At 42.6% G+C, this 12,151-nt stretch overlaps 1 protein-coding gene across 4 annotated transcripts in view; it reads left to right on the top strand.

Annotated features, from left to right (window-relative positions):
- Positions 1-12,151, top strand: part of LOC136627798 (uncharacterized) — a 158,593-nt gene that overhangs the window by 35,201 nt on the left and 111,241 nt on the right. For all 4 annotated transcript variants that reach the window (XM_066603194.1, XM_066603196.1, XM_066603193.1 and 1 more), the window contains exons 2-5: positions 3,794-3,992; positions 6,525-6,676; positions 8,063-8,230; positions 11,063-11,237. In XM_066603194.1, the coding sequence (XP_066459291.1) occupies positions 3,794-3,992; positions 6,525-6,676; positions 8,063-8,230; positions 11,063-11,237 (694 nt within the window). The remainder of the gene's footprint in view (positions 1-3,793; positions 3,993-6,524; positions 6,677-8,062; positions 8,231-11,062; positions 11,238-12,151) is intronic.

The following is a 12,151-nucleotide window of genomic DNA, read 5'->3' as shown; positions in this document are numbered from 1 at the left end:
CGTGGGAGGACAGGGAGTGTCTCTCCCCACAATTGCCTGACATTGGGATCATGGTGTTGAAGAGGATGACCGTGCGCAGTGGAAACTAGGGGGTGACACTGGAGATGGCTGTGAGTGTGGTCATTTTTCAAGGGACTACAGTGTGTAAATTCCTGGCTAGGGTGGGGGTAACAGACATTTGGAGATTGTGTAAGTAAAAGCAGCATATGGATCAGTGTGTGGTATCAGTAGTTCATGCAAGGCTTTGCGGGGTAGTTGATGGGTTAATATAATGTTGTAGGGTTATGACCCAGTGTGTATGATGATATGTAAAATGTGTAATATGAAGGATGTAATGGGGCAGAAAGGCATCTGAGGTAGGTCAGAATATTCGGGAGTCGATGTAACACAGATTGAACCACTGTTATCGTGTAACGACCTCTGTTAGAAATCATGTCTGTAATATGTTGCATCCTGTGTGAAAGGACGCTGTTCCTACAAAATATTTGAGATTGGGGCCTATGGCCAAAAGTGATGCATATAACGGTTATGCCACAGTCAAGTGATGCCAGAGAATTGTGTGAGAAGTCATGTGCCCTGCTGCTGCGAAGGAGAAGAAGGTTATGTATATGTCGATGTGAGTTGGGGGGGGCAGGTGGGGGTTATGAAGTAAACGCTTTGAGTTACTAGCAAATGGTTGGTTACTATCACTTTAAGAGTTTATGCCTGAGTCAATACGTAATCCTAAAATGGTAGAATTGGAAGGGACCTCCAGGGTCATCTGGTCCAAACCCTTGATCAGTGCAGGATTCACTACATCATCCCAGACAGATGTCTGTCCAGCCTCTGTTTGAAGACTTCCGTTGAAAAAGAGTAGACCGCTATTAAGTTCAGCCCTCTTTTTTGGAAGCTAAACATTCCAGGATCCTTTAACTGTTCCTTATAGGACATGATTTGCAGACCGCTCACTAACTTGGTAACTCTTCTCTGAACTTGCTCCAGTTTGTCTAAGTCTTTTTTTTAAGTGGGGTGCCCAGAACTGAACACAGTATTCCAGATGAGGTCTGACTAAGGAAGAGTAGAGGGGGGTAATGACCTCACATGATCTAGACTCTGTGCTTCTCTTAATACATCCCAGAATCGTGAACCATCCTGTTAAGAGAAGTAACGTTTATTATGCTAAAGGTCAGTAAAATCTATTTTTGTAAAAATGTGCTACCTCCACCTGTCATTGTTACACCATCCTGCTACATGGGCAATGCATGTAGCACCTGTTACAGATAGCGAGTGTGGGCCCAGTGTGCCAACCAAACGGTTTGACTTTGGGCTAATCCTAAAGGCATTAGGATGGTCCCCTGGTATTCACAATTTAACCCCTGTGCAGAGATTTGGACTTTGCCTCGGGTAACCACGCAGGCTGCTACCTCTTGGAGTAGTCCTTGTGTGGTTGGCAACTGACCCATGGGGGTCAGAGGCATCGGTGCACAGTACAACAAGCCGGACTATAAACAGAAACCAGTGCAAAGTAGGAGCAGGCAGAGAACAAATGTCCAGGTAAGCTCTGCGATCAGAGCAGACACAGATGTCCAAGACAAGGGACCTATGCTGTTTGACTGAGGGAAACTCACACCAACGCTCAGGCAAAGGAGGAGGATCCCCAGCTCACTTAAATTAGAGGGCTATAGCCTATTACCCTGCAGCTGGGCTGTAAGCACTTGAGGAGGATTAACTCCTGCAGTGCTGATGGAAATTAGAAGCTGAGAGTCCATTTGTACAGGAGGTGTAGAGGGGCGCACACATATGCCTAGAATAGCAAGAGAGCAGCAGACACATTTACCCGGACTAACAGAACCCGCCTGTTACACACTGTCAGTGACTCAATTCATTGGGTTGTGACATACATTCTGTTACTTGCAGTGCATGGGGTCCCGCGGGGACCGGGCATTGTGAAGGGGAAAAGTTGTCTGTAACACCGGATGGCTTCTTTCTCTTAACAATGCTGGGGGATGGCGGCAGGAGCTTTCTATAAACAAGCATGTCAAGAGAGCATGCTAAAAGTAAAATGTATGTATAAATGTAATAAAACCTAAGGCAGCTGTGCCTGCCCTAGAGATAACCGTGCGAGCACAGCCGGAGATCCATATTCAGCTATGCAGTTAACTGAAGACAGGTTTTCTCAGCACTCTCTTCATCAAGCTGCATAGCTGAAGAGGGGTGTTCTACGAAAATGTACAGAATAGGCTGATAAACCATATTGCAAAAATGGTTATAATCACCTATGCTGTACACTTTCGAAGAAAAAAAAAATTAAGCGCAGTGACTTTTTAAAAAACCCCTGATGTAGATTAGGAAGCAAATTCTCTCTGGACCCAGAATCTAATTTCTTACTTACTACTTATTATTTCTAACACTTATTCTAAATAAACTTTACTGTTTTAATCTTTACTGTGAGACAAGAGTCCTTGTTACAAGAATTTCCATATCAATGTGCAAAAGTTATATTTACAACAAGGGGGATATAGGCTGCCTGCAGATGGCCGGGTTAGCTCCGGCTGTGAGAATTCTCGCAGTGGGACCCGTCCTGAGCCCCTACAGGGACCAGTGCGGCGCTCACCTCTCCCGCGGCTCCGGCTCTTTGATGTGCCAGCTGCCGGCCAGCCAGCGCACGCGCAAAGCAGAGCCAGCGGCCGGGGAGTGACATTTTTGTGCGGGCCTCTGCGAGACCCGCACAGAAATAGAGCATGCCGCGATTTGTTTTTCACGTGTATTTTCACGCGGACAAATCGCGGCCGTCTGCATAGGATTGCGTTTTGTAATGCAATCCTATGGCAGCTTCCATGGGCGGAAATTCTGCAGGAAATCCCGCCGCAGAATTTCCACCCATGTGCAGGGGGCCATAGTGTACAAAATCTGCTCAGAAAGCCTTGGGAAATGTATCATATTTTAAACTAATAAAAACTAATTAAAAGATAATGAAACATATAAAATTTTTATCATTTTGTTTTTATTTTCTGATTGTAGATTTTTTTTAAATTCTGTTATCCGTACATGACTGTGGTGGCTTCCATCTTACCTTTGTTGCAGTTAAATGATGCCACCTCAGTGGAGATGTGGTGTTTTAAGACGTCTAGTGTCACCAACAGCGCCCACATCAAACCTCTGTAAGGCCTCATGCCCACGGCCAGGTCGAATTCTGACAGCAAAATCTCACAGCGGAATCAGACCCGGCGCTCCCCAGAGACTCAGTACTCACCTGTCCGGATCCGCCGCGAGTGTCTCACCCGGGGAGCATGCGCAGTGCAGCACTTGAAGCGCCGGCGATTCCCACAATACTCCGCAGTGCCCACAGCGCGGAATATCGCGGGACGGACCACTTCCATTGACTGCAATGGAAGCTGTCCGTGTGATTTTTCTGAAAAAATTAGAACATGCTGCTAAACTCCCTCGCGAGCAGAAAATTGCAGTTGATTTCCGCTCGTGGGCAGGAGAGAATTGTTAACTATATCATATCTATGGAGGTCATTGCTGTGGAATTCGCGGCGGCCGTGAATTCTGCAGCAGTAGTCCGTGGGTATTAGCCCGAAAGTGCATTTAAAAACTTGAAGAGTTCTATCTTTCATTTCATTCTGGCTGTTATACGGATAAATCAGTTTTACTTTTGCGCCATTCTTTTTGAATCACCCTGTACTTCTGGACCCAGCTATACATTCATCATCCTACCTGTAGTTATTAGATGACACATTTTAACAGTATCCTGATTAACTACATAGTGTAGCAGCCCTGAAATGTGACGTATGTTTGTTTCTATCTACAGGTGAATCTTGTCGGGCACAATGTGGGCAGAAACTCCAGAACTGTTCCTGCCATGCAAGTTGTTTGAACTTAGAAAACTGCTGTACAGATTATCGAGAATTATGTGTCCATATTTCTCCCCACTCAGGGACTTTAATGGGAGGGAAAGACTTTATTGTTCTAGATGCAATTTGTGATAAAGCTCAAGATGTGATTTGCAGGTAAGTGGGGAAATGAAGCCTAAAGTGAATTTCCACCCATGAAAACAATTGTTTGTTTGTTTTTTCTTCATTTGTGTTTAATTTATTAATATATCTTTAAAACCAGTCAGAGGTCCAGTTACTGCTCCAGACCTTGTCACCTGCATAGACATATACAGTTAAATGATAACATTGTGGCTGCTTGCAGGCACCAGTAGAGGGCGCTTGTAAGCTAATTGTATACAGTTTATACATAAAGCGCTGTTAACACTCCTTACAATATAATTTAGTATTTTATTTTCTCAACGTATCAAGATTTCTGCTTACTTTCGATAGCTGCACACGGCCGGATTTGTATTGCAGATTCTGGAGAAGGTGTCTGCCCCTGGTTTCCGCAGCAAATACCTGCTATAGCATGCTATGCAAAAGCGCTTTTTCCTGCCCACGAGCGGAAATCAATTGCGATTTTCTGCTCACGGGGGTAAAATCGCAGCTTGTTCTATTTTTGTGCAGGCTACACACAGCTGGCTTCTATTGAAGTCAATGGAAGCCATTCGGCCCTTTCGCAATTGATGTTGCGGAAAGATCGCGGGACCCACGTAATTGCCTAGCGACGGTGCGGGTAAATCTGTACTGCGTATGTGCGATGGCCGGCACATCTGCAGCACAGAGGAAAAACGACAGGTACGCGGGATCAGTGGCCAAGCAGGCTCGGATCCCGCATGCCGAATCTGACCCATTTGTCTGCAGGCAGCCCTCATTGAATGGAAAATCTTTCCTTGGCATTCATAGACTAAAAACCTTCCTTGACTAAGGGCTCCCACACACTTGCGTTTTTTTAATGCTGCGTTTTTTGTTAACGCGATTGTCAATGAGACTTTCCAATGTTAAAAAAGCAACGCAACTTGCGTTTTTGGTGCGTTGCGGTTTTAACATTACAAAGTCCCATTGACAATCGCGTTAACAAAAAATGCAGCGTTAAAAAAACGCAAGTGTGTGGGTGCCCTTAAGGCCCATTTACATGGAGCGATGATCGCTCAAAAATCACTAGAAAGTGATAGTTTGAGCGATAATCGTTGCGTCTAAATGATCGCCCATCGTGCACTGCTAGCTAATCATTAAATTCAGTCCAACCTGAAAATCGTCATTCAACCTTATCAGTAGTTCTCCGCAGGTAGTGCTGATACCATTGTTTCCCACTGGAGAACAGAAGAACTGAAAGCAGATAAGAGTCCTCGGGCTATTAACTGCATTCAGTGATGGCTTCATTTGCACACTTAATTGCTCTTAAGTAGCTGAGTAGCTACTTAATACTTTATGCAAAATGATCGCTCAAAGCTGTCACTCAAACTGTCGATTAAGCGATCTTTGAGCGATCATCGCTCCATGTAAATGGGCCTTTACTCTTGTCCAAAGCAGGGGTAAATTTGTGCCTAATCTAAACTATCACACTGCAGGTGTGTGAGCAGGACTAAGGGCCCATTCAGACAAACCTTTTTCCCATCCTTGCACTGTCCATCTACTTCACATAGACCCACTATAACCAATTTGAATATTCACATGAGTGCTTTTTTACGTGCACAGATATCTGCAGGAAAAAAAAATCGCTGTATGTCCCATTGTGGTCCATATCACAGATGAGAGTAGGATTTGCAATGTCCACTGACCTCGCCGTTCGGACAGCGCAGGGAAAGGTGTCTATGTGCTGTTTAGTGCGAGCAGCAACTCACATATTCGGCTCAACAGGTTTTAAGTCTCTGTGTGAAAACAAGAATATTTCCTTTTGTTGCCATCAAAAAAGGGATCTTCTTAATGATGAGAATAAAAGGTATATTAGAAAGTTGTACAATATGTCATTACCCAGCGATAATGCTGTTTTCCATAATACTGGATCCTCTCATCTAGCTAAACCCAACATTAAGGGCAAGCTGCGTTGATTATAAATTGCGCACAGGAGTCACGGCAGATTAAGCGGAAAATTAGAGATGAGCGAACGTACTCGGTAAGGGCGATTTCGCAATCGAGCACCACAATTTTCGAGTACTTCACTACTCGAGTGAAAAGTACTCGGGTGCGCTGTGGGGCGGGGGGTTGCAGAGGGGAGTGGGGGGGAGAGGGAGAGAGAGAGGGCTCCCCCCTGTTCCCCGCTGCTACCCCCCACTCCCCTCTGCAACCCCCCGCCCCACAACGCCCCCGAGTACTTTTCACCCGAGTAGTGAAGTACTCGAAACCGCGGTGCTCGATTGCGAAATCGCCCTTACCGAGTACGTTCGCTCATCTCTACGGAAAATTCTTTATATGTAGTAACTGAAAGAATGAGGTAGACTATAGTTTATAATATTACCCATTATAAACTATAATGGGTAATATTCTGGTCTATACATTCAGTAAAAATATTAGCAAAGTTTCCAAACCTCAGTGGTTCCAGGCTCTAGCAGTGTACTTACATCCGTGTGACTTACAAGTGAATCCCTCAATGTTGGTCATTGGCTATGATTTCTGGTCCTAATAAAGTACTGTCAGAAGTAACAGAGATTATTTTTCTACCAACAGATTCGATAATGAAACCGATACTCGGGGTTACGTGAGTGAATCTGGAGATGTTCACTGCATTTCTCCACTGGTATTCCAGACTGGCCGTATCCCATTTGCATTGCTATGTAATGGAGAGACCAGTTCATTATTTTCTGGTACATGGCTGGCAGGTAAGATGCTGCAGAACATGGAAACTCCCATACAGACATAGTTTAAAAAACACCAATGGCAGTAGAGGGCAGACTTGGTTTAGTATAAAACTACATCCTGACAGTCCCGTTTATATATGGTGCATGTCGGGAAGGGGTTAAATCCATGCTCCTTATGGGTTTAGGAGTCTAGTGGGTGGTCCTACTCCCTAACGGACAGCCTCCATGTTTGAGTGTTCATATAGAGGTAGCTACCAATCACTGATGAGACGCCCTCTGGACCTCTAAGCCACAAGCTATACTGGATCTTTGAATCCTTCCCCCTATATCGCTGTCTGTTAAGCTCTTTCTGCTCTATAATCTGCTGCCCACATATTGGAGAACATGTACAATGTGACAGTTTACCATTAAAGCATTATAATCCGTGTAGCAATATAACAATAATTGTTATTACTGCTAACCCCCTAGCAGCTTCAACTATACATATACGATGCATGTGCGTGTGTAGGGATTGTATGGAACAGGTTAGGGGCTCAGACCACTAACTACAGAGCAGATGCCAGGATTGAAGCTAACTCCGATATCCGTTGATTAACCCTTTAGAGGTAGGGCTGACCACAACATTTCAATGGCTAGACAAATGGAGGGGACTCCGTCCCTGATCCGCTCCCGCAACAATGTAATCGTGAGGTTCCATTTGGTTGTCGTAGCACCTGGTGGTCTAATAAATGACTCTAGGCCTACCATGGTAGTATCTCTATTACACTCTTCAGTGTATTGCAAAAGCAATCAAGCCACTGCAAATTCAAGTCCCACTTGGGGACAAAAAAATTGTAAAAAAATAGATAAAAGTTAAATGGATGTTAAAAAAAAAAATTGGTATCACCGCATTCAAAAAAGTCTGAAAAAATAAAATATCACATTGTTTATCCAGAGCGGTGAATACCATGAAGCAAACAAAAACACACCAGGATTGCTTTTTTTGTGACCACCACAACTAAAAAAAAATGGAATAAAAAATGATCAAAAGTTGATTAGGTAAAACCAGTAAGTCCTCACACAGCTCTGTTGAGGGAAAAAATAGATACTTCTGTCTGATGCTGAAACAAATATCTATTTTTTAAAATTTTCTTTATTTTTAAGTGATTGAACATAATCAAAACTATATACATTTGGTATTCCCATAATCATAATGACCCATAGAATGAAATAGTTTTTTTACTGCACCATGAATGCTGTAAAAATGCTATTTCAACCCACTTTAAAAATATTAAGTTTTTCAATACGCTATATAAGTTATGACTTTGAAAAAGCACAGCTGAAAAAACAAAAATAGGAGAACAATTAATGAATAATTCTAACAATGTGAGATGAGATTATTGCTATTTTCCTTTTTTTGCTTTCCAGTTCATCACAGCAAAGCTTCAGACGATGAAAAGAGTAAATTGGCTAATTCACAAAAATGGCAATATTATGGAACTCCTGGACATAACGGATCCCTCACAATGACCTGGACTGCTGGCACTCTCCAGACTCAGCATGTCTCTATAGAGGTTTGGGGCTATAATGAAACAGGTGAGGTCAGGATGCCGTCCATGAACCCCAGTATATCATCCACTATTGTCAAAAATTAGGTATCCATATTTACTGATTGCTTTGCAGATAATGTTTACAATGTGGTGACATGCGGACAGAGGTTAGTGGAGGCCTCTGTAAAAAAAAATGTTTGGTGGGATCCTATATTCCAACACGACCCCATTCACTTGTGTGATTCTTCACTACATGATGTGAGCTGCTTCCATAGTGTCTGTGTAACATTAGCATAAACATTTCTCTCCTCTTTGTGAGTTTAATGTGGTTCCTAATCATCACTCAAAGCTGAATGGGACTCACAAGGTATAAAAGGTTGGGGGCCTTACAGGAACCTATGTAATAGATTATAATGACTGCATGAGCAGATGAAAAATATAAAGACATTAATAAGACAATGTGTGGCTACAATGAACTGGCTGTTATGTCTGCCTACTGTAGCTCTTTTCATGATGCCTGACATCTGTTGTGTCACCAAAGGCGCTCCTATCAAACATCTGTTAAGATAAAATAACTTTACAAGTTTCTAATACCTTTCTTCTGGCTGTTGCAAGTCACTTCATGTATGGATAAATCAGCTTTACATTTGCATGACTCTTTTTAAATCGAGATGAGCGAGCATACTCCCTAAGGCTAACTATTCGAGCGAGTAGTGCCTTAGTCCAGTATCCTCCCGCTCGTCTCTAACTTCTCGGCTGCCGGCGCGGGTGACAGGTGAGTTGCGGCGGTGAGCAGGGGGGAGAGAGGGAGAGAAGGATCTCCCCTCCGTTCCTCCCCGCTCTCCCCCGCCGATCCCCGTCGGCCCCTGAATCTTTAGAGACGAGCGGGAGGATACTCGACTAAGGCACTACTCGCTTCAGTAGTTAGCCTTAGCGAGTATATTCGCTCATCTCTATTTTTAAATCATCCTATATATGCCTGAACAATATTTAAAGTCATTTTGTATCTAAGGGGAGATTCAGACGAGGCGGATTTGCAGCAGAAGTTACAGTAGTAGCAAAATGGATGAGATTTTGAGAATTTCGTTCACAAACTGTGGAAACAATCCGCATCTGATCTGCCGCAGACATTCCACTGCAGATCAGCCCCGTGTGGACCCCGACTAAATTTTTTGTTTAAAAGTTTACAAACCCCCTAAATGTAAACCTATTAAAAGTATTCTGTGAGAAACTAAAGCAGTATATAATTTTATTGTATGTTGCTTTATATTGAGTCTAGTGTGTTCACCATAATGCCTCGTACATGTCCATATATTGCCACAACAGTGACTACTTTTGCATATTACTGAACCTATAATGATGGCGTCCAGTCACAGTGCACAAGGTGTTTGTCATCCTACAATACACTATATACATTCCTCCAGCAACTGAAGTATATTTGCTCTAGTTCATTCCCCAGCGTAGGCAATGGGGGCAAAAATCAGGTGGTCATAGTACTGTAACTCCGGTAATTTTGGCTAGAGTTGAATAGTGGCTTCTGTCACCTGCAATCACAATCAGTGCTACAGCCCAGGAAGCAGGAGATGTGGGAGTTCGTTCTAGTCTTGCTCTTGGCTAACAGTGTAAAACATACAACATGCAAATACAAAGCGGTCTGAATAAAAATGTAGGTAATTCCATAGTACATGAGTTTTCTTTGGTTCAACTTGTTGAACCAAAGTCCCAAAGGAAACTCATGTACTAGGGAATCGTCTGTTTTTTTTTAACCAAAGATTAGTCTTGATTCTAGGAATTATCAATACATTTATTATTTTAGGATTTTTTCATGTACCTACGGGTAAATATTCTATCAGTTCTATTTTCTATTCAACATAAGTCCGATCTGTATCGGTGCTAGTGCGTTTTCCATCTTTATTCGGACTGTTTTGTATTGCGTGTTGTATGTCTTTATTAGCGATCACAATGTCCCCTGAAAACTATTATTGCCTCTTTCACATTTTTCGATGGGGGACATCTGGGTCACTTTTGTTTGTCAGTCCAAGCCCCACTTTCTTAACTGTTCCAATAAAATTGAGTTTTAATTAAGTGTCTACACTTTGAAGGGCTCTATACTTTACATTAGACATTTCTGCCTCAGTGAAGTTCGGCTCCAGAAGAAACTTCAGGATTGTAGTAAAACTAATTGAACTTAGCATTAAATATCCTGTAAATACATTACGTTCCCATGGTACTGAGGCCACTGTAATGTATATGATTTGGAAACAAAAAGTTGCGTAACTAGTTTTAGCTAAAAAGTTATTTGCATTTTACCAGTAACTGCTGTTCGCTGGGCTGTTCCCACTTGTTATACAGCTTACAAAGTTCATAATAGTTGTAGGATCAGTGTGCATCACTCACTCTTTTACAGTCTAAAGGGATTGGGTGATCAGGACAATACATAGTGAAAACGTTTAAACAGCACTTTTGGAGTTTGTACCAATAAGGTTTTTGTCTACTAAATACGTAGTATAGAATTAAAGATATATTAATAAAGGGAGTTGTGACCTATCAGAGCCGTTGTAAAGGTTTCCAATTACCTTACTACTGCTCCAACTTGCCTCTTACGTAGTTTGTAGCATTTCCGTGAGTATTCAATTATCTTTTTGTAAATATCCAATATTCTAATCCAGATTTTGTCTTTAGTGTACCCATGCCATTTTGTCTTGCTCTACCCATGGAGACAAAACGTACCAAACCACTTATATGTATAACAGTACTCTGTTCCTAGTGAGCAGATCATTTTTTTTTATTACTCCATTTTCAATATTGTTAAATCTACATCACAGCAATGTAAAGATGAGAGCCCCACAGATATGTCTTATTTGCATTCATTTTCCAGGAGTTCCATATAGTGAATCATCGGAGGCACACTGGACTTACCTCTACACATTGGAGACAGCTCTCCCCAACAATGGCAGCTTCACTTTCACTCCAGTTCCTGCACCATCCCCATACGACCAGTGGGAAGTGGGAATGTTAAGGATCCGGGCAAACACCGGGGAGGAAGGAGAGAGGTAATTTTATGACAAATGGTTTTTAGTGAAGCAAAACAAAGCTAGGTAAGCCCGGAACAAGACTTGCACTGCATGCCCATGATATTGCTGAAAACATTGTCTGTACCTGATTAATCCTCACATCTACTTGTAACTCTACAACTTCATCTGATCTATCCGAATGTAACATTTATCAATGCTCTATCAATCACTAGTTTTCTGGTGCAAATATACTGATTTTAGATTTATGGAGCCCTTGTACCAATTCATCTGAAAATGTGGTTGGGGTTTACAAAGTAGTTGGCCTTTCCTATATATTTCTATTTTTTGTGTTCCTTCAACTTTCATACCTGGTGTTGTTTTAAAGAGGTTGTACCAAAATAACAAATTATGCCCAATCCAGAGAATAGGGTATAACTTACTGATCGGTGGGGATATCACTTTTGAGACCACTACTGATCTCGAGAACGGGGGTCTTGTGTACCCCTCTGCCAGTCACTGCAAGAGTCACTTCTTCCCCTTGCAGTGACATTAGAAAGAATGAAGCATTGGCCAAGCATACATGGTCAACGCTCCATTCATTTCAGTGGGGCTGAGGGAATTACCTGAGCACTTACAGCTCGGCTATCTCAGCAGTCTTATTAAAAGTAAATAGAGCGTCAGCACACTTGCACAAGCAGCGCTCCATTTAGTTTCCTTTTTACTGCAGGGGGTGCAATCAGCCCACAGTGTGGAGGTGAGGAAGTTGGGGGACACATAATCGCCCTTCTCTGTAGCGGTTGGGGTCTCAGCGGTAAGACCCCAACCGATCAGCACCTTGTCTCCTATCCTGTGGATAGCGAATAACTTGTGATCTTTGTAAAACCCCTTTGAAGGTTACAATAGCTTCAGATGCACCAATTTCAATATAGCGTAGATAACTTTTAGGGTTCACC

This window comes from Eleutherodactylus coqui, chromosome 5 (assembly GCF_035609145.1).
Source record: "Eleutherodactylus coqui strain aEleCoq1 chromosome 5, aEleCoq1.hap1, whole genome shotgun sequence".
Taxonomy (NCBI): Eukaryota; Metazoa; Chordata; class Amphibia; order Anura; family Eleutherodactylidae; genus Eleutherodactylus; species Eleutherodactylus coqui.
Note: the sequence above shows the minus strand (reverse complement) of the source record. Positions and strands in the feature narration are given on the sequence as shown.